Source organism: Bombina bombina, chromosome 9 (genome assembly GCF_027579735.1).
Source record: "Bombina bombina isolate aBomBom1 chromosome 9, aBomBom1.pri, whole genome shotgun sequence".
Classification (NCBI taxonomy): domain Eukaryota; kingdom Metazoa; phylum Chordata; class Amphibia; order Anura; family Bombinatoridae; genus Bombina; species Bombina bombina.
The window spans coordinates 198676756-198699956 of NC_069507.1; the positions used below are offsets into that span (position 1 = coordinate 198676756).

Below are 23201 nucleotides of genomic sequence, written 5' to 3' on the forward strand. Positions count from 1 at the left end.
AAATTGGGGGAGGGATTTGTATACACGTAAATACTTTAACACACCTGCACGCGTGTCAGGGGTCACCAGGAGAAGCTCTGTCTCTCCATTTTTTTTTAAACTTGCTTACCCGGGTGATTTAACGTACATAGAATATTTATACTATGGACTCTCAGCAGTTCAGACTCTCAGCATAATATTAAAACAGCCCCCGGATTGAAGGGTCTTAGCCGATAGTACTCTCTCTGTCTGCTGTAGCAGTCTAATAATTTATCTGAGATAATCGCATATTGGTCAAAGGGACACTGAACCCAAATTTTTTCTTTCGTGATTCAGATAGAGCATGTAATTTTAAGCAACTTTCTAATTTACTCCTATTATTCTTCGTTCTCTTGCTATCTTTATTTGAAAAACAAGGCATCTAAGCTAAGGAGACAGACAATTTTTGGTTAGAACCCTGGACAGCACTTGTTTATTGGTGGGTGAATTTATCCACCAATCAGCAAGAACAACCCAGGTTGTTCACCAAGAATGGGCCGGCATCTAAACTTACATTCTTGCTTTTCAAATAAAGATGCCAAGAGAATGAAGAAAATTTGATAATAGGAGTAAATGTGAAAGTTGCTTAAAATTGCATGCTCTATCTGAATCACAAAAGAAAAATATTGGGTTCAGTGTCCCTTTAACCACCCTGGTTTAAGTGTTTTTAAATACAGCCACGTTGTGTGTATGAATATGAATGATTTTTTTGTACATAATAATAAAGATTTAGTATGAATGTAATCATTAAGTTGTAATATAATTTGCTGACACTTTGTTAAAGCAGTATTATATCACTTATTACACAGAGAAAAGCAATCTCGTTTTTGTTGTATATGAAAATATTGTATTTATTTATTTTTTTAAAGTAGGAACTTCCATTTTTCTTAAAGAGAAAAAAGTGAACATTTTAAAATATTATATTTACATACAACAAAGAAAGAAAAATGTATTTATATTATTTTTGGTCTTATATTTCTTCATGTTTAACCCCTTAATGACCGCAGAACTTTTCCATTTTCTGTCCGTTTGGGACCAAGGCTATTTTTACATTTCTGCGGTGTTTGTGTTTAGCTGTAATTCTCCTCTTACTCATTTACTGTACCCACACATATTATATACCGTTTTTCTCGCCATTAAGTGGACTTTCTAAAGATACCATTATTTTCATCATATCTTATAATTAACTAAATAATTATATAATATGAGAAAAAAATGGAAAAAACACACTTTTTCTAACTTTGACCCCCAAAATCTGTTACACATCTACAACCACCAAAAAACACCCATGCTAAATAGTTTCTAAATTTTGTCTTGAGTTAAGAAATACCCAATGTTTACATCTTCTTTGCTTTTTTTGCAAGTTATAGGGCCATAAATACAAGTAGCAGTTTGCTATTTCCAAACCCCTTTTTTTCAAAATTAGCGCTAGTTACATTGGAACACTGATATCTTTCAGGAATCCCTGAATATCCCTTGACATGTATATATATTTTTTTAGAAGACATCCCAAAGTATTGATCTAGGCCCATTTTGGTATATTTCATGCCACCATTTCACCGCCAAATGCAATCAAATAAAAAAAAATGTTCACTTTTTCACAATTTTGTTCACAAACTTTAGGTTTCTCACTGAAATTATTTACAAACAACTTGTGCAATTATGGCATAAATGGTTGTAAATTCTTCTCTGGGATCCCCTTTGTTCAGAAATAGCAGACATGTATGGCTTTTGTTGTTGCTTTTTGGTAATTAGAAGGGAGCTAAATGCCACTGCGCACCACACGTGTATTATGCCCAGCAGTGAAGGGGTTAATTAGGGAGCATGTAGGGAGCTTCTAGGGTTAATTTTAGCTTTAATGTAGTGTAGTAGACAACCCAAAGTATTGATCTAGGCCCATTTTGGTATATTTCATGCCATCATTTCACCGCCAGATGCGATCAAATTAAAAAAAACTTAATATTTTTCACAATTTTAGGTTTCTCACTGAAATCATTTACAAGCAGCTTGTGCAATTATGGCACAAATGGCTGTAAATGCTTCTCTGGGATCCCCTTTGTTCAGAAATAGCAGACATATATGACTTTGGCATTGCTTTTTGATAATTAAGGCCGCTAAATGCCGCTAAATGCCGCTGCGCATCACACGTGTATTATGTCTAGCAGTGAAGGGGTTAATTAGGTAGCTTGTAGGGAGCTTGCAGGGTTAATTTTAGCTTTAGTGTAGAGATCAGCCTCCCATCTGACACATCACACCCCCTGATCCCTCCCAAACAGCTCCCTTCCCTCCCCCACCCCACAATTGTCCCCGCCATCTTAAGTACTGGCAGAAAGTCTGCCAGTACAAAAATAAAGGGAATCTTTGTTGTTGTTTTTTTTAAATTGTATAGCATATTTACATATGCTGCTGTGTAGTATCCCCCTTATCCCCCAACCTCCCTGATCCCCCCCAAACACCTCTCTAACTGTCCCCCTCTGACTTTTTGGGAGCCATCTTGGGTACTGGCAGCTATCTGCCAGTACCCAGTTTGCAGAAAAAATGTTTTCTGTTTTTTTTTTTCACTGTTTTTTTTCTGTAGTGTAGCTTCCCTCCCACATACCAACCCAACACCCCCTGATTTAGCTTTCTTTTTTTTATTTTATTAGCGGTATAAACCTGATTACCTATGCTATTACCAATCCTATTTTCTGTAGTGCAGCGTTCCCACCCGCTCCCTCCCCGTGCACGTGCCCGCCCCCTCCCTATCGTGCACGCGCGCGCACCCGTGCGTGCCCCCGGACATCCCCGCCCACGATCCCGCCCCTTTGCACATCTCCAGGGCCATCGATGGCCGCCACCCGCCTCCCGGTACTGCTCCCACCCACCAACGAAGGAAGCCACCGATCTCTGGTGCAGAGAGGGCCACAGAGTGGCTCTCTCTGCATCGGATGGCCATACATTGTTATTGCAGGATGCCTCCATATTGAGGCATCACTGCAATAACCGGAAAGCAGCTGGAAGCGAGCAGGATCGCTTCCAGCTGCTTTCCACACCGAGGACGTGCAGGGTACGTCCTCAGGCGTTAACTGCCTTTTTTTTGAGGACGTACCCTGCACGTCCTCGGTCATTAAGGGATTAATAAGTAGTGGTCATATGTTGGGATTTTGTAGGTTAGAAAGATTGATGTGGGTGGAAAATAATGGTTTATCTTTTATTTAGCAATCACAAGCAATTAGTGCAAATGTCAGGAAACTGTCAGAGTTTGCAAGGACTAACGCTGCTTCATCAACTTAGGTTTAGGGGTTAATAACTTTATTATAGTGGTGGCGGTGTAGGAGGGGCAGATTAGGGGTTAATAAATATAATGTAGGTTGCGGTGGGCTCCGGGAGCGGCGGTTTAGGGGTTAATAACGTTATTTAGGTGCGGGGGGCTCCGGGAGCGGCGGTATAGGGGGTAAACAGTATAGTGTGGGTACTTAGTGACAGAGTTGCAAGAAAGCTGCGAATAAGCCGAAGAGCAGCGAGATCGATGACTGTTAGTTAACAACAGTCCGCTGCTCATCGCACCGTACTTGGTGCGCAGCTTTTTGACAGCTTTTTTGATAAATTTGGCGAACGTATTCAGGTCCGCGACGGCGATGTTAGGCGATCTTAGTAGTAGTAGTAGATCTAAGCAGACAGCTTGATAAATAGAGGCCTAAGTCTGACAGGGGATAGGGAATGTCATAAATGCTTCTGTTTTCGGTGTCTCCGATTTACATAGCAGTTACTCTACTTGCCAATCATAGATAAATGTGTAGGCTGCATGTAATGCTATTAATACAGTTAAAAGGCTCCTAACAAACCTGAGCCAGTAACTGTGGGGGATTTAATTACAATCCTGAATCTATACAGCTACACATAACTTTTTTCATCATTGTACACCTAATTAAAGGGACATGAAAGTAAAAGTTAAAATGTTATGGTTCAGATAGAGCATTCTATTCTAAGAGACTTTTCAATTTACTTCTATAATCAAATTAACTTTTTTTCTCTTGGTATATAGAGTTGCCAAATACTGGACAATCTGTCAGTGACTGGGCACAATTGTAGGCGGAGTCACACAATGCCCTCCTTAAAAGCTCTACCTTAGCCCCCACTCTTGATCCCACAATGTATATTTTTCACAACTGTGCAGTAATTTTACCGCTTGACTGCCAGAAACATAAATCAATAGTTTTACCTCTTTAGCTGCCAGCAACATATGTAAACAGAAGTAATTTGATATCCTTACCTGCCCCCTCACTTCTTTCTGCTCCATATTTGTAATGGGATGTCTTTTACATTTAGCTAACCCTCAGAGACTTAAGTGTCCAGTATTTTGGTGGAGATTTTACTGAACAGCTTGCTAAAATACTGGACTGTGCAGTTGAATACTGGATACCTGGCCACCCTACTGGAGGACTCAGTAGCAGCAATGTACTACTGGGAGATAGCTGCTGATTGATGACTAAACATATGCCTCTTGTCTTTGGCTCACCAGGTGTGTTCAGCTTGCTCCCAGTAGTTCATTGCTGCTTTGGAGTTGACTTCAACTATGGGCTCAGTGTACTAAGCAGCATAAGCTGCTTTTAGGTCCTTGTGGGGCCAGCTTGCAGGTTTCTGCAATATAAGAAATAGTGGTGCAGATTACGTGATTCTTACCCTCCCTGCCACCTCTTAGTTACTGAATATAAATTACCACACACCCATTCTTTCTGGGTGCTTAACAGGCCCTTCTTGCAAGGAGTGGCATTAAACAGGCACGTGTGAGTAATGATACATCCAGGCAGTGGACATACAGTGCCTGCTCCCTATTCGCCGCAAAGCCAGGTGGACAGGTTCCCAAGTTGGGAACCTTGTCCACACTTGGCTTCATACATGGGGTCATATGTGTTTAAATACACATTTATATGTCAGCAATAGTGCACTAATAAAATGAATGTAAGAGCATTTTCTTTTTGCACTTTTATGTCCCTTTAAATAAGATTTGTGTATGTTTTACAACACATATTGTTAGGTAGGAAATGTTCAGAGATTAAATTTACCTTTAATTCCAGGTCATTGTATATCTGTGGTCTCAGTAAACTGAGCAGGTATGATGCTCGTGAGAACTTAAAACCTGATGAAAAATGAAATTTGTTAGCAATAGTTTGGTAAAAGTCCATCCTATTTGTCTTTATCTGTCTATAAAGTTTTGTTTTGTTTTTAGTTTTTTCTCCAATCAAACCTTGATCTGTTAAAAATATCATTTATGCTTACCTGATAAATTAATTTCATTCATGGTGCTGAGAGTCCACAAGACATTACACCTGGGAACTCAACTCCGGGCCACTAGGAGGAGGCAAAGGTTCTCAAAACTCCAAATGCTCTCATTACATCTAAATTATGTAAGAACATTTTTTTTTTAAATGTATTGACTGGGACAAAGAGAAGGAACACCAATTTCCCTTTTGATGTTATCAGATAAAACTACCTTTGGTAAAAAGTCAAATTTTGTCCTTAAAACAAGATAAGGAGGCTCACCAGAAAGAGCAGACAATTCAGTAACTCTCTGGCAGAAGAGATTGCTAAAAGAAACAATACCTTCCAAGAAGACAGAAGCTGAATGTCCAAATAATACATTGGGGCCTATCTATCAAGCTCCGAAAGGAGCTTGACGGCCCATGTTTCTGGTGAGTCTTCAGACTCGCCAGAAACAGCAGTTATGAAGCAGCGGTCACAAAGACCGCTGCTCCATAACCTGTCCGCCTGCTCGAGTATGATCGGGTTGATTGACACCCCCTGCTGGCGGCCCATTGGCTGCGAGTCTGCAGGGGGTGGCGTTGCACCAGCAGCTCTTGAGAGCTTCTGGTTCAATGCTGAATACGGAGAGCATATTGCTCTCCGTATTCAGCGAGGTCTGTCAGACCTGATCCGCACTGTCGGATCAGGTCCAACAGACTTTGTTAAATAGAGGCCATAGGCTTAAAAGGAGAAACCTGCAACACTCATATTACCAAATTAAGGTTCCAAGGGGGAGAAATTGGTTTAATTACAGGATGTAACCTGACTAAAGCTTGAACAAAGCTCTGAATATCAGGAAGTTTAGCAATTTTCTTGCACTGAAAGTGTTAAAATCTGGCCTTTTAATGAGCTAGTAGATAATCCCTTATATAAGTCCTCTTGTAAAAATTGAAGAATTCTAGGAATTATAAAGGAATAACGACTAAAACCCTGTTTCTCACACTAGGAAAGAAAAACTTGTAACAGGCTTTTGGGACTTAAGGTTTCAACTACCACATCAGAAAATCCACTGTTTTAAAATTAGGTGTTCAATCTCCAAGCCTTCAAGTTGAGATCCTGATGATAGAAAGGACCTTGAGATAGCAGGTTGTGTCATAGTGGAAGAGAACACAGAGGAGAACTGGACACCTGGACCAGATCCGCAAACCAAGTTCGGCATTACCAAGCTGGAGCAATCATCATTACTGATGATAGCTCTTTCTTGATCCAAGCTATCACTCTTGGCAGCAGAACAGTTGGTGGAAAAATGTAAGTAAGTCATAATAACCATGGAGCTGCTATAGTATATTCAAACTCCGCTTCTGGATCCCTGGGTCTTGCAAAATATCTGGGAAGTTTGTTGTTCAAACATAAAGCCATCAGGTCTCTCCAAATGAAGAGACCTTTCCCCTGGAAGAAATGATTAACCACTGAGATAATCTACTTCCCAGTTGTTCACACCTGGTATATGGATTGTACAGAGATTGATATATGCCAAAGTTAAAATTTGTGAAACTTCCTTCATCGCTAGTGAACTGTTAGTTCCCTTTTGATGATTGATATAAACACTGCTGTGACATTGTCCATTTGAAAAAGCAGATAAGTCTCTCCCGTCAGGAGGCACCAGCTCTGAAGAGCCATGAAGATTGCCCAGAGTTCTAGAATATTTATTGGTAACCTTGCCTCCTGAGGAGACCAAACTCCTTGTGTTCTCCAGGATCCCCATACTGCTTCCCAACCCGAGAGAATTGCATCTGTTATGATTATTGTCCATGTCTGATGTATGAAGGACACCCCCAGTGAAATGGATTGGGGATTTGTCCACTATGACATGGACTGTCTTACTTTGAAATTAAAAAGATTATTTGCATAAGTCAATTAAAATATAGTGCAAAAATAAAAATAGCACAACCCTAGTCCAAAAGTCATCTCCCAATAATCCCTAACCAATAAATGTATAAAGTCTAGGGAATACTGTGATATTCTGTAAAATGTCCCCTGGCTATGATGTATAATGTGTAAAAGTACCTGCTAATATCCCGTAGGCTATGTGAGTGCCATATACAGTGTCCTTCCTTACCTTACTAGCACCCACTCTACTGTGCTTACCAGCTGCAGGCAGACTGCATCCTGTAGAGAGCCCATCCAGTGCAGCATAAGTCACAGCAGAGAATCTGTGTAAGGAGAACAAACAGGAGGAGACTAAGGGTCCAGTCCCCGCAACACCTGTAGCAGGCCTGTGATTAACTCCTCACTGGGAGTAATTTTGCCACTGCCCAATAATCTAATCTCCCCTCTTTCTCTTCTTGTTAGATATTTGAGGGGGGAATGGGCCCTAACTAAGAATCTGGAACACCTCAATTCTTCACCCTCATCCTGTTGAGGCAAAGATAAGACTAGCATACAAGAGAGTTGGGAAGCTTTAACTGCTCTTGGAGTTTTGGGAATCTTTGACTCCTCCTAGTGGCCAGGAGTTGAATTCCCAGGAGTAATGGTTTGTGCACTCTCGCCACCTTTTGAAAGAAAAAGACATTATAATAGGGATTTCTAGAGTTATACTGAAACAGGTTTTCTTTTTTTATAAATATAGGAATGGGCAAAACCGCCATTCCGTGGGGGTACCACACAAGCTGCTCAGCCCACACACCAGGGTTGCCTACATTTGCCTGTAGTGTTGCACATGCTGTATTTACACTAATAAATACAGAATGATGGCCCTCTTCTGTTATATGCAGTATGGTGCATGGGCAATGAATATCTACAATCTGTTTCCATTATATAACTATGTATTAATGAATTGGATATATTTAGCTGCCTTTGATGTGAATATTTTTTTTATAAAATGTCTAAAAAGCAAACCCCACTTTATTATACAAATTCATTATTTCCCTGAAGTTTTCTTTAATAAATGGAAGAAATAACCATCAGGGTGCATGGTTCTTGAAAATGACTTGAAGATTTGGTGTCACTACTGTTTAATGATTTGTGGTCAAGAGGCCATTGCTAGAGACAAACTTATAGCTATAGCCAGCTATGTGGACATTAAAGGGACATTAAACACTACATAAATGCAAAATAAAATGATGCATTCAAAGAAAAGATTAGTCTGGGAATGACATGTAGATGTATTTTTTAAAGTTTAATTAGATGTTTAAATATTGACAAAATAAGTGTAAAGTTTTAGTGCCTATAAAACAATGGAAGCTGCCATGTTGTAGCTTAGGTTACCTTCTCTGCTGTGGCCAATCAGGGACATTTCTAAATAGGTCACTATAGTGTGCAGCCAATGGCTGTGTGGAATATAAGTGTTCTGCACTTCCAATTCTAACAGGAACTGAAAAGCCCACAATTTCAGAATGGAATTACAGGAAAGGGGGACAAAATAAATAATGAAAGTATATAGCAGACGTTTTTATTTATAAATGATTTATCATTTTATATTATCATCTCAAAGTGTTTAATGTCCCTTTAAAGGTCACTAGATGTAAGTAGATTTTGCCGGAAAATATCCTCACCTGGAATAATTTCTTCTGTGACTGCAGCACCACCAATCACATGGCGTCTCTCAAGGACCACAGTTTTCACTCCTGATCTCTGTAAATAGGCTGCCTGCGTAATACACTTTTAGCATTAGTAACACACTTAGAGTTTGATGATCTAAAGCTCTCTGCTCTGGTGAGATCATCTAGGAAGTCTGGTCAGTACTGCGAGGTCCCTCAAACAATTTTATTAACAGACGTTTTAGCTTGAGAGCTGTTTATCTCCCTATGCAAAATGATGTAAAGGAGAAGCAGCTATATGACAATAAAATGCTAAAAAATTGTTTGCATGCTTTTTCTTTATGATGGCAAGCTTTACATCATCATGCGCTTAGTATTGTTTTAAAACACACATTCATGCGGCATTGCACAGTTTTATTAGAATAATGATATGCATTATTTAAAAGTTAACTTACTAATAAAATTTTAGAAACACTGGTAACATTGCATTCAAGATCTGTTTTCTATATATTCCTTAAACATTGAAAAAAAAGTGAATTCCTCAAAATTTGTGGGGTTTAAACCACATAAACAAAACTCCATGCTAGGATAAAAATAATTCATTCTAATGTCATAAAAAAATATCAACAGAGTTTTGTTCCCATCCACAGACGTATTAAACTTTACTTTGAACTCTAAACCCTCCCCTCCAAAAGCTGCATAAATAAGACAGCATATCAAATGTCTTAAAACAAGTTAAATCTATTTCACTGTACTATTTGTATACTTGTACATATTGTTTTTATTTTTCCATTTTCATTAACATGACAAAGAAAAGTAGAATATTGGTCTATCAAAGACACAGGTGATATGTGTTAATAAACAAGCTCTTTATGCAAAATATCTTTAGTAGAGATGTTTGCTTAAAACTAGGCACAAAAATAATCATTCTCCATTTAGTTGATAGAATTCTCAAATTGTTTCATACCCTATTCTAATTTAAGAGGTTTATTTAATGATGGGAAACCAAAATGTTCTACTTTTAGGGCTGACAAAAGCCACATTGGCTAGAGCTATAGAATTTGGCAGCACTTTACAAATAAATGATAATAACTAGGGATGTACCAATGCAAAAGTCAGACCTCAAATGTGACTGTAGTCATGTATATAGTGAAACTGAATTATCTAAATAACTACCAAATTCAGTATAGCATATATAGTGAAAGTAAATGAGATAATCAGACTAAGTCCCAAAATTGGAATAAAAAATAATGGTGATTAGTGCTGAAAATGGCAACTGTGTATACCCATGACATTTATTTTGGCAGACCCAAAATCAAAATAGTATCACTTTAAAGCTTTATATGTCCAGATCTACTGCTTAATTTATTAATTAAAGAAAGCTGAAATGGATATAAAAGTGAACAAAAATGCTCATTTGCAATAGAACATTTTATTATTGTGTGTACAATCACTTCAAAATATTTGGAATGTCCACTTAAAATACAGACTGAAGAGGGTACAAAAAGCAAAATATATGCCTATGTAGTTATATAAATTTTAACCTGTTTAAACAAATAGATGAGTAGGTCACTTAAAAAAGCAGTTAATTTAAAGATCTTAAAATGCTGACTGAGACTTCTGACTTGTTAATCATAAAGATAACTTAAAAAAGCAGAGTTAATAAATTACACTCAAGATTGTAAGTTATTTTTCAAGTAAATAGGTTTATTCAATATCTTCAGTAATTGTTATAGTTCTGGTAACTTTTTAAATTATTAATATATATTTAAAAAAATATTAAAGTGCAAATACAGATGCCTAGATTACGAGTTTTGCGTTATGAGCTGTGCAGTGCTACCTTGCAGTTTTTTCTCACCGCTCACTTACCTACAGCGCTGGTATTACAGGTTTTTACAAACCCGGCGTTAAAAGGCAAGAAGTGAGCGTAGAGCAATATTTGTGCTCCATACCGCACTCCAATACCAGCGCTGCTTAAGTCAGCGGTGAGCTGGTCGTACGTGCTCATGCACGATTTCCCCATAGACATCAATGGGGAGAGCCGGCTGAAATAAAGTCTAACACCTGCAATAAAGCAGCGTAAAGCTCTGTAACGCAGCCCCATTGATTCCTATGGGGAAACTACATTTATGTTTACACCTAACACCCTAACATGAACCCCTAGTCTAAACACCCCTAATCTTACACTTATTAACCCCTAACCTGCCGTCTCCGACATCGCCCACACCTACATTATATTTATTAACCGCTAATCTGCCACTCCAGACATCGCCGCCACCTACATTATACTTATGAACCCCTAATCTGCTGCCCCCAACATGGCCGACACCTACATTATATTTATTAACCCCTAATCTCCCTCCCCCAATGTCGCCACAACCTACCTACACTTATTAACCCCTAATCTGCCGCCCCCAACGTCGCCGCCACTATATTAAATGTATTAACCCATAAATCTAAGTCTAACCCTACCCCTAACACCCACCAAACTTAAATATAATTTAAATAAATCTAAATAAAATTACTATCATTCACTAAATTATTCCTATTTAAAACTAAATACTTACCTATAAAATAAACCCTAAGCTAGCTACAATATAACTAATAGTTACTATGGGGCCTATCTATCAAGCTCCGAATGGAGCTTGATGTCCCGTGTTTCTGGCGAGCCTGCAGGCTCGCGAGAAACAGCAGTTATGAAGCAGCGGTCACAAAGACCGCTGCTCCATAACCTGTCCGCCTGCTCTGAGCAGGCGGACAGACATCGCCGGAAATCAACCCGATCGAGTACGATCCGGTTAATTGACACCCCCCTGCTGGTGGCCCATTGGCCGCGAGTCTGCAGGGGGCTGCGTTGCACCAGCAGCTCTTGTGAGCTGCTGGTGCAATGATGAATACAGCGAGCGTATAATCTGCCCTAATCTGCTGCCCCCAATGTCGCCGCCACTATACTAAATGTATTAACCCCTAAACCTAAGTCTAACCCTAACACCCCCTAACTTAAATGTAATTGAAAGAAATCTAAATAAAACCTACTATAATTACCTAAATAATTCCTATTTAAAACTAAATACTTACCTGTAAAATAAACCCTAAGCTAGCTACAATATAACTAATAGTTACATTGTATCTATCTTAGGGTTTATTTTTATTTTACAGGCAAGTTTGTATTTATTTTAACTAGGTAGAATAGTTACTAAATAGTTATTAACTATTTAATAAATACCTAGCTAAAATAAATACAAATTGATCTGTAAAATAAAACCTAACCTATGTTACAATAACACCTAACACTACACTACAATTAAATCAATTCCCTACATTAAATACAATTAAATAAATTAAATTAAATTAGCTAAATCACAAAAAAAAAACACTAAATTACAGAAAATAAAAAACAAATTATCAGATATTTAAACTAATTACACCTAATCTAATAGCCCTATCAAAATAAAAAAAACTAGCCTAAACTAAAGTACCAATAGCCCTTAAAAGGGCCTTTTGCGGGGCATTGCCCCAAAGAAATCAGCTCTTTTACCTGTAAAAAAAAATACAAACAACCCCCCCAACAGTAAAACCCACCACCCACACAACCAACCCCCCAAATAAAAGCCTAACTAAAAAAACCTAAGCTCCCCATTGCCCTGAAAAGGGCATTTGGGTGGGCATTGTCCTTAAAAGGGCATTTAGCTCTATTGCTGCCCAAAGCCCTAACCTAAAAAATAAACCCACCCAATACACCCTTAAAAAATCCTAAAACTAACCCCTGAAGATTCACTTACCGGGAGAAGTCTTCATCCAAGCGGCAAGAGGTCCTCAACGAAGCCGGCAGAAGTGATCCTCCAGATGGTCAGAAGTGGTCCTCCAGACGGGCAGAAGTGGTCCTCCAGACGGGCAGAAGTATTCATCCAGACGGCATCTTCTATCTTCATCCTTCCGACGTGGAGCGGCTCCATCTTCAAGACATCCGGCGCAGATCGACGGCTTCTTCGGAATGAATATCTCTTTAAGTTAAGTCATCCAAGATGGCGTCCCTTAGATTCAGATTGGCTGATAGAATTCTATCAGCCAATCAGAATTAAGGTAGAAAAAATCCTATTGGCTGATGCAATCAGCCAATAGGATTGAGCTGGCAATCTATTGGCTGTTCCAATCAGCCAATAGAATGCAAGCTCAATCCTATTGGCTGATTGGATCAGCCAATAGGATTGAGGTTCAATCCTATTGGCTGATTGCATCAGCCAATAGGATTTTTTCTACCTTAATTCCGATTGGCTGATAGAATTCTATCAGCCATTCAGAATCTAAGGGACGCCATCTTGGATGACGTCACTTAAAGAGATATTCATTCTGAAGAAGACGTTGATTGAAGATGAAGATAGAAGATGCCGTCTGGATGAAGACTTCTGCCCATCTGGAGGACCACTTCTGCCCGCCTGGAGGACCACTTCTGCCGGCTTCGTTGAGGACATCTTGCCGCTTGGAAAAAGACATCTCCCGGTAAGTGAATCTTCGGGGGTTAGTGTTAGGATTTTTAAGGGTGTATTGGGTGGGTTTATTTTTTAGGTTAGGGCTTTAGGCAGCAATAGAGCTAAATGCCCTTTTAAGGGCAATGCCCATCCAAATGCCCTTTTCAGGGCAATGGGGAGCTTAGGTTTTTTTAGTTAGGCTTTTATTTGGGGGGTTGGTTGTGTGGGTGGTGGGTTTTACTGTTGGGGGGTTGTTTGTATTTTGTTTTACAGGTAAAAGAGCTGATTTATTTGGGGCAATGCCCCACAAAAGGCCCTTTTAAGGGCTATTGATAGTTTAGTTTAGGCTAGGGTTTTTTTTTAATTTTGGGGGGGCTTTTTTTTATTTTGATAGGGCTCTTAGATTAGGTGTAATTAGTTTAAATATCTTGTAATTTTTTTGATTTTCTGTAATTTAGTGGGGGGGGGGGGGTTTGTGATTTAGCTAACTCAATTTAATTTATTTAATTGTATTTAATGTAGGGAATTGATTTAATTGTAGTGTAGTGTTAGGTGTTATTGTAACATAGGTTAGGTTTTATTTTACAGGTCAATTTGTATTTATTTTAGCTAGGTAGTTATTAAATAGTTAATAACTATTTAGTAACTATTGTACCTAGTTAAAATAAATACAAACTTGCCTGTAAAATAAAAATAAACCCTAAGCTAGATATTAGATATTAGTTATATTGTAGCTAGCTTAGGGTTTATTTTATAGGTATTTAGTTTTAAATAGGAATAATTTAATGATAGTACTTTTATTTAGATTTATTTCAATTATATTTAAGTTAGGGGGTGTTAGGGTTAGACTTAGGTTTAAAGGGTTAATAAATTTAGAATAGTGGCGGCGACGTTGGGGACAGCAGATTAGGGGTTAATAAATGTAGGTAGGTGGCAGCGATGTTGGGGGCAGCGGATTAGGGGTTAAAAAATATAATGTAGGTTGCGGCGATGTCCGGAGCGGAAGATTATGGGTTAATAAGTGTAATGTAGGTGGCAGCGATGTTAGGGGCAGCAGATTAGGGGTTAATAATATTTAACTAGTGTTTGCGAGGCGGGAGTGCAGCGGTTTAGGGGTTAATATGTTTATTCTAGTGGCGGCGATGTCTGGAGCGGCAGATTAGGGGTTACATTTTTTATTTTAGTGTTTGCGATGTGGGAGGGCCTCGGTTTAGGGGTTAATAGGTAGTTTATAGGTGTTAGTGTACTTTTTAGCACTTTAGTTATGAGTTTTATGCTACAGCGTTGTAGTGTAAAACTCATAACTACTGACTTTAAAATGCGTTAGGAATCTTTACGGGGTAGGCTGTACCGCTCACTTTTTGGCCTCCCAAGACAAACTCGTAATACCGGCGCTATGGAAGTCCCATAGAAAAAAGGGTTTACAAACTTTATGTAAGTCGGTTTGCGGTAAGGCCAAACAAGTGTGCGGTACACCTATACCTGCAAGACTCGTAATAGCAGCGGGCGTAAAAAAGCAGCGTTAGGCCCTGTTAACGCTGCTTTTTCACCTTACCGCAAAACTCGTAATCTAGCCGAGAGCCTTTTAAATAATTTGGCAATTTAACATTTTGGATAAACAAAAGACAAAAACAAAAACATAATAAAACAATATGAAATAGACATACCGCCACTAGGCCATTGTGTCCTGTAAAACAGAAAGAAAAAAAAAATCGATTAGTTCTTAAAACTAAAAAGCAAAGTTAGAGCTTTCTTTACTCTGGGTCAACGTCAATAAACCAGGACGAAGCTGACTGCCTAGATCAGTGATGGCCAACTTCCCAAAACATGGTGGCCACACATCAACATTTTAGAAGCCTTAAATTTTAAGAGACAGACACGCTTCCTGTCATTGGCTCATCAGATGTGTTCAACTTGGTCCTAGTAGTGCATTGCTGCCCAAGAGCTGACTTTATATATGTGTTTAAACCCCTTTCAAAAAATAATATTACAAAATGTAGGACTATGGATGGCTATGAAAACCAGAAATTATATATTTCCTTACAATGTACACATTTTTAGCTCCATTTTTCCCGGGGACACAAAAACTATGGCTGCCAGTTGTCCATCTCCAGCCTAGATCATAATGGCTTCAATGTGAAGCAAAGTGATTTAGAAAGCATGAAGCATCTTTCTATTTCTCCTTGCAAGCTTTACCTGTCAAGTACCAGTTATCAAAACTGGTTTATATGTACTTGGGTTCTTTGAGTCAAAACATGATGTGTGTAGATAAAAGTTACACTCATCAGTCTGGTTCAACCAAGGGAAAGGTTAGGGATACATTTCCATGTCTGACATCCATAGGCAGCAACCCCTCTGAGATTTTGTTTTCCTAAATCCTTCCCAGTCATGTATCTTTACTTATGATGGATTATTAAAGCCCAAGTGCAGCTTCTCATTATCTTTAATTAGCTGCTAAGTACATGTCATGAAATGACTCTGATTCACTCCCAACTAAATAAGACACTAAATGTAACACAAAAATACTGAACTGTGACATTATCACTAGAAAAGTCAGAAAATCCTTTGATTGAATGTGCAATAATCAACTGTATCTTTTGCCTAGTGACAAATACAGCCCTAGGGAAGATAAAACAATATGTGCTGATTTGTATTTAAATGTGAAATATTATTTTACCAAAATGTACTTCTTAGTCAAGATTAGAGAGGCTATAATGGTATTCACATTTTTGCAGCTACCGTAAATTATATAGATAGCATTCCAACAGATAAGTATTGAAGACAATATGCATTCTACAAAGTATAGAGTGGTCTCTCCAGCAGCATATTCACTGAATTGTGCAAAGTTCTTATGGTGCTAAATAAATCTACATTTTAGTGCAAGACAGGGGGCTTCATATTATTTTGTGGATGATTGTGTCTTTTTCCTGCCCACCTATTGGTATTAATACATTACATTATACTGTACTCATTCTTGCATATCGGCAGTTTTCATTCAACATTTACACAGCTTTTGCATTATGAATTTCATGCTCTGTTAACATTTTCAAGCACAATGTTTGTGAATTATGTTAACCTCTTATACAAGCATTGAAGATAAAAACACATATGTAAAGTTCTTATGCTGTTTATCCTATATTAGGAAAGCAACTTGCTTGCAGGTTTAAAAATAATGTACTGAACACAGAAATTGTAAGCAGACTTACCCCCTCCTATAACCACAGCATCATATTTCAGTTTGAGTTGCCCTGCTGATTTTGTGTAAGTTCTTTTGCTGACAGAAAAAGCTTGTAACAAAGACTTCATGCTACCAGCATGCATCTGTCTCTGTAATGCAGACTGGGGCTAGAGCTGACAAAATGGCAGTGTTCCTGGTTTATGGCTGTGCTGTGAACTTTGTGATTTCTTTTTAACTTTGAACGGTAGAAAATCTCTCTTCGTGAACTGTAAGGGGAGGGTCTCTGGAAGCTTTACTCACGTGTTCTCTCTAAAAGTAGTTGTAGGCAAGCCTATAGCAAGAATGTTGTTCTACCTGAAGCATTCATTTTTTTGTAACATAAATGAAGCACCAACATTTTCTACGATTGGAGAAAAGATACAATAAATACACCAGACATGGCTTGTTATCTTATAGTCCCTGTTTTCTGATAGCTTATAGTATAATTTATATATAAATATATATAAATACAGAGAGAAGCACACTAACAGGAACAAACAACAGACTTAATACCATTGTTAGACTGTTCTCTGGCAATTTACCACCCGGGTGCAGCTTCTTTTTAGCCCAGTAATGCTTTTCACAGAGTTGAACTTTCCTGTAGTATATGTCTGATCCGGCCAAAATACCAGGCAATTCCTCTCTGAACAAGGAACACAGCAACCCCAGATGATCATTTCGGCCTTCATTGGGCCTCGTCAGTGAGGTGTAGCCATATTCCTCTAAGCACTCTGAGCAAGGAGTCCACATCTGGTTGCCCCTTTTTCCCTTAGGGAGACTACATACATACAGAGAGAAGCACACTCATAGGAACGAACAACCGACTCAATACTATTGTTAGCCTGTTCTCTGGCGATTTACCACCTGGGTGCAGCTTCTTTTTAGCCCAGTAATGCTTTTCACAGAGTAGAATTTTCCTGTAGTATATCAGTCTGATCCCGCCTATTACGGTCAGTCCAGCATCGAAATACCAGGCAATTCCTCTCTGAACAAGGAACACAGCAACCCCAGACGATTGGTTCGGCCTTCATTGGGCCTCGTCAGTGAGGTGTAGCCATATTCCTCTAAGCACAGTATATATATATATATATATATATATATATATATATATATATAAATAAAAAAAACCACAACATAATATTTAAATATGGCCCATTGAAATACAGTGTTTATCAGCCAATGTTTACACTGCATTCAGTGCACGGAGAGTGGTAATAAGTGGTAATAAACAAACAATCTAAAAAAGCCAGAGTCCACTCATTTCCAGCACCAGGCTATTAAGTACAAAAATGATTATATTTTCCAATGGCAGGTAAGATTCCATGTCCATAACACAGTCTCCCAGTATGCAAAAATCCCCAATCTGGGAAACATAAACCTAAAAAGCAACATTCAATCAAGAAATAAGGGTGGTGAAAATGGGTTATTGTCCCTTGTCCTGGATTGTGCACAAACATTTGAAGGTGTTTTTGGATCCAAAAATGAGGTCGATATTAAGAGCAATCCCATATCTGTGTATATATGACACTGTGACAGTTCCCCAAAGAGATGGAAGTTACCTTGCTATGGTAGAACACTAATATATTCAGCAGGCAATTACTTTGATTCCAATGTGTCAAAAGAGATGAAAAGGCAGAGTCCGGACTCTGAACTTACTGATCCTATTGAATGCCATTACATGAACATCTATGCTGTATACCATATACTTCCCATTATTGCTGTATCTGAAAATGATAGATCCCCACAGGTACTTCCTCTCAGTGTCTCATTTTGCACTGTGCCACAAGGGATCGCCAAAGGACAATGTGTATCCAAGGCACTCAAGTGATAAATACTCCTCCACATTCCAGGGTACTTACTCCACTTCCTTTCTATTTTGAAAGTTCTACGGCACCGCCGTTCTAAAGACTTTGCTACCATATCAGAATTTGCTACCTCTGACTGCGCATGCTCTGAATTACGTAATCACACTTCACATAAAAAAGGTATCTGTGAAATGCAATTATGTAATTAGCAGCATGCGCAATTAGCAAACACTGATAAGGAAGTTATCCTGTTGGATTTTATTGCGGAAATTTTATTTAAAATTTCCATATAAAATGCTAATTACATAATCGCATTGCTCACATTCCTTTTTAACATATGTGTAATACTAAGCATGCGCACTGACAAGTAGCAGATTCTGACAAGGTAGAAAATCTTATAGAACACAAACACCTAGATTACAAGTTTTGCGCTATAGAGGATGTGAAACGAACGCAACAAAAGTTGAGTTATTTCACCCTCCATAGCGCTGCTATTACAAGTTTCTAAAAAGCCTCCTTGTGTGTGCGATATGGTGGCGATGAGCTCCATACCACACAAAATCCAAGGGCTGCTTTACCCATAGACATCAATGGGGAGAGAGTGTCAGAAAACATCTGAAGAGCAGAATGGTGATCGCCGGAACATAGCCCAATTGATGTCTATGGGGAAAAAAGTTACATTTAAACCTAACAGCCTAACATAAACCCCAAGTCTAAACACCCCTAATCTGCTGCCCCCGACATTGCCGACACCGAAATACGGTTATTAACCCCTAATCTGCCGTTCCAACATCGCTGCCACTATAATAAAGTTATTAACCCATATTCCCCCGCACCCCAACACTATAATAAAGCTATTAACCCCTATTCCACCACTCCCCAACATTGCCACCACTAAATAAAGTTATTAACCCCTAAACCTCTGGCCTCCCACATCACCGCCACTAAATAAACCTATTAACCTCTAAACCCCTAAACCGTCAGCCCCCCACATCGCAAAAAAACTAAATTAAACTATTAACCCATAAACCTATCACCCCCTAACTTTATATTAAAATTATAATATCCATATCTTAAAAGAAATACACTTACCTGTTAAATTAAAAAACCTAAGTTTAAACTAGCAATTAACCTAACATAACTATTATAATAAAATTAAAAAAACTACCAATTAAATAAACTGAATTACCCATTAAAAAAATCTAACACTACTAAAAAAATGTAAATCTAAAATTAAAAAAAATTAAAAAATACTAAATTACAAAAAATAACAAACGATATTTCCCAAAATAAAAACACCTAATCTAATAGCCCTACAAAAATAAAAAAGCCCCCTAAAATAAAAAAAGAATAAACCCTAGCCTACAATAAACTACCAATAGCCCTTAAAAGGGCCTTTTGTTTGGCATTGCCCTAAAGAAATCAGCTCTTTTACCTGAAAAACTATAAAGACCCCCCCAACAGTAAAACCCACCACCCAACCAACCCCCCAAAATAAAAATCATAAGCTACCCATTGCCCTGAAAAGGGCATTTGTATGGGCATTGCCCTTAAAAGGGCATTTAGCTCTTTTGCATTGGCCTTAAAAGGGCATTTAGCTCTTTTAAAAAAGAGGTGGCGTCTTCTATCTTCATCCAGGTGGCATCTGCTATCTTCATCCCGGCGGTGTCTTCTATCTTCATCCTGGCAGCGCAGAGAGGGTCCATCCTTCAAGACATCCGGCGCAGAGCATCCTCTTCATACGGTTGCCGCCGTACACTGAATCTTCAATGCAAAGGAGCCTTTTCAAAATGGCATCCCTTGCACTCCTATTGGCTGATTTGATTTTTGATATTCGCCACAGGGATGAAGATAGAAGATGCCACCTGGATGAAGATAGAAGACGCTGCCTGGATGGATGAAGACCTCGTCGCCTGGATGAAGACTTCTCGCCGCCTGGATGTCCGGACTTCAGAAACTGTAAGTGGATCATCGGGGGTTAGTGTTAGGTTTTTGTAACTTTTTTTTGGGTGTTTTTTTTTTTTTAAGATTAGGGTTTGGACCTTTTTAAAAGAGCCATTTTTTCAGCGTTAAAACCGTAACGCAAAACTCATAATCTAGGTGTGTGTTAGCAACAACCAGCTATGCGTGTTTCACTTTCTACAGTTTGGGCTTCTTCTGGCTCAATTAATGTTTTTTGGATACAGCCTCTGAACGGAGGTATTGGATTACCGGGAGTGTATGGCATTCAACAGGATCGGTGAGTTCCGTGTCCAGACTGTAGCTTTTCATCTCTTTTGAAAGAAGGTGAAATTACTGTAATTATACACCATCATAAATTTTAAAAATGCTAATAAATGTGTAATATAAGTGCATCAAAAATAGGATATACAGTCCAGAAGTCTTCTGTAATAATATCCTTAAAAGGAAAAGGAAATGCAATAGTGATGTAAGTACTTTATAGAATCCAATCTGAAAGATAGATGAAAAAGTAATCACACAGACGAGAGCTATAACTTAGTTCTTAGTGAAAAAGCCTATGTTACTTATCCTTGACCAATAAATAACATAAAGACTTATGTTATGAACAAACCACGCTATATCAGCAAAAAATGCCTAACATACAAGCGCAAGCCGAAAGCTTACAGGTGTTCAAAAGAATCCCAACACTCAAAGTGACATTAGAATCCAAACCTATAAATGGTTCCGACGTACGTTTCACCGGACAACCTCTAGCTTTTTCAAGGATGACATTAAAACACTTCTGATGTTCTTTTATTACTCAAGTTGCTCATTCATTGGGTGTTGATGATCATCCCACTTAACCATTCCTGATCGTGGTATATATCTTTACAAAATTGTATCTGAGGATCTCTTTTGCAATGTTGGAATTGAGGTAGTTGCCTGCTGAATATATTAGTGTTGCAAGGTAACTAATATCTCTTTTGGGAACTGTCACAGTGTCATATATACACAGATATGGGATCACTTTTAATATGGACCTCATTTCTCCAACATTGGTGTGTCCGGTCCACGGCGTCATCCATTACTTGTGGGAATATTCTCTTCCCCAACAGGAAATGGCAAAGAGCACAGCAAAAGCTGCCCATATAGCCCCTCCTCGGGCTCCGCCCCCCAGTCATTCTCTTTGCCGCTCTGAACAAGTAGCATCTCCACGGAGATGGTGAAGAGTATGTGGTGTTTAGTTGTAGTTTTTTATTCTTCTATCAAGAGTTTGTTATTTTAAAATAGTGCCGGTTTGTACTATTTACTCTAAAACAGAAAAGGATGAAGAGTTCTGTTTAAAAGAGGAGTATGATTTTAGCAGCAGTAACTAAAATCAATTGCTGTTCCCACGCAGGACTGTTGAGCCCAGAGAACTTCAGTTGGGGGGAACAGTTTGCAGACTTTTCTGCTCAAGGTATGACTAGTCCATTTTCTAACAAAACTGTGTAATGCTAGAAGACTGTAATTTTCCCTCTTTGGGATCGGTAAGCCATTTTCTTAGACTCTAAACAGAATGAAGGCTTATTATGGGCTATATACTGGTTGACACTCTTGTGGGCTAAATCGATTGATTTATTTAAGTTTTTTATGAGGTTTGAAGTGATTTTCAAAACTTTTAGTGTTTGGGAACGTTTTTAAGCGCCAGGCCGTCGTTTAGACACCTTCCCAGTCAGGAAGGGCCTTTCACTATAGTAGGCAGAGCCTCATTTTCGCACCATAATTGCGCAGTTTCTTTTGGATGCAGTGCATGCAGCTTCATGTGAGAGGGTCTGTTGGTCATTGAAAACGTTCCTGGAAGGCTTATTTTGGTATCGTATAACCCCCAAGGACAGGTGAAGTCGCAGCAAACGCTGTGGCTGGGACTGTAGTGGGGTTAAAATTGCTAATTGATAAAACAGCTCCGGTTTCCTCATTTAAGGGGTTACAGGCTTGAAAATTGGGGTGCAATACTTTAAAAGCATTAAGACACTAGGGTGAAAATTTGGTAAAGATAGGATATTTGCTTCATAGTTTTTCACACATTCAGAAATAAAGTGTGCTGTTTAACATTTAAAGAGACAGTAACGGTTTTGTTTAAAAACGTTTTTTTTTGCATTATTAGCCTGTGTAAGCCTGTCTAACATGTCTGTACCTTCAGATAGAACATGTTCTGTATGTATGGAGGCCAAGGTGGTCCCCCCTTCAAATGTATGTGATAATTGTGCCAGGCGTCCAGACAAAGTAAGGACAGTACTGTCACATTTAATAAGGTTGCCCAAGATGATTCCTCAAATGAAGGTAGTGGGGATAGTTCTTCATCCTCTCCTTCTGTGTCAATACCAGTTATGCCCGCGCAGGCGACCCCTAGTACATCTAGCGCGCCAATGCTTGTTACTATGCAACAATTAACGGCAGTAATGGATAATTACATAGCTAATATGTTATCCAAAATGCCAGCATTTCAAAGAAAGCGTGATTGCTCAGTTTTAAATACAGTGGAGCAAGAAGGCGCTGACGATAATTTATCTGTCATACCCTCACACCAGTCAGAAGTGGCAGTGAGGGAGGGTTTGTCGGAGGGAGAACTTTCTGATTCAGGAAGAATTTCTCAACAGGCAGAACCTGATGTTGTGACGTTTAAATTTAAGTTAGAGCATCTCCGCGCATTACTTAAGGAGGTACTAACTACGCTGGATGATTGCGACTCTTTGGTCATTCCAGAAAAATTGTGCAAGATGGACAAATTCCTAGAGGTCCCGGTGCACCCTGATGCCTTTCCGATACCTAAAAGGGTGGTGGAAATAGTGACTAAGGAGTGGGAGAAACCAGGCATACCTTTTGTCCCACCTCCTATATTTAAGAAATTGTTCCCCATGGTCGACCCAAGGAAGGAGACATGGCAAACAGTCCCTAAGGTTGAGGGGGCAGTTTCTACGCTAGCCAAACGCATGACTATTCCCATTAA

General features: G+C 38.8%; 1 protein-coding gene across 1 annotated transcript in view; it reads right to left on the minus strand.

Annotated features, from left to right (window-relative positions):
- PYROXD2 (pyridine nucleotide-disulphide oxidoreductase domain 2) overlaps positions 1-16700 on the minus strand; it is a 214253-nt gene extending 197553 nt beyond the window's left edge. The window contains exons 1-4 of the mRNA XM_053692557.1: positions 16456-16700; positions 14917-14936; positions 8796-8889; positions 5064-5137 (exon numbers count right to left, since the gene is read on the minus strand). Of these exons, the coding sequence (XP_053548532.1) occupies positions 5064-5137; positions 8796-8889; positions 14917-14936; positions 16456-16570 (303 nt within the window). The 5' untranslated portion in view covers positions 16571-16700. The remainder of the gene's footprint in view (positions 1-5063; positions 5138-8795; positions 8890-14916; positions 14937-16455) is intronic.
- Positions 16701-23201: the final 6501 nt, after the last annotated feature.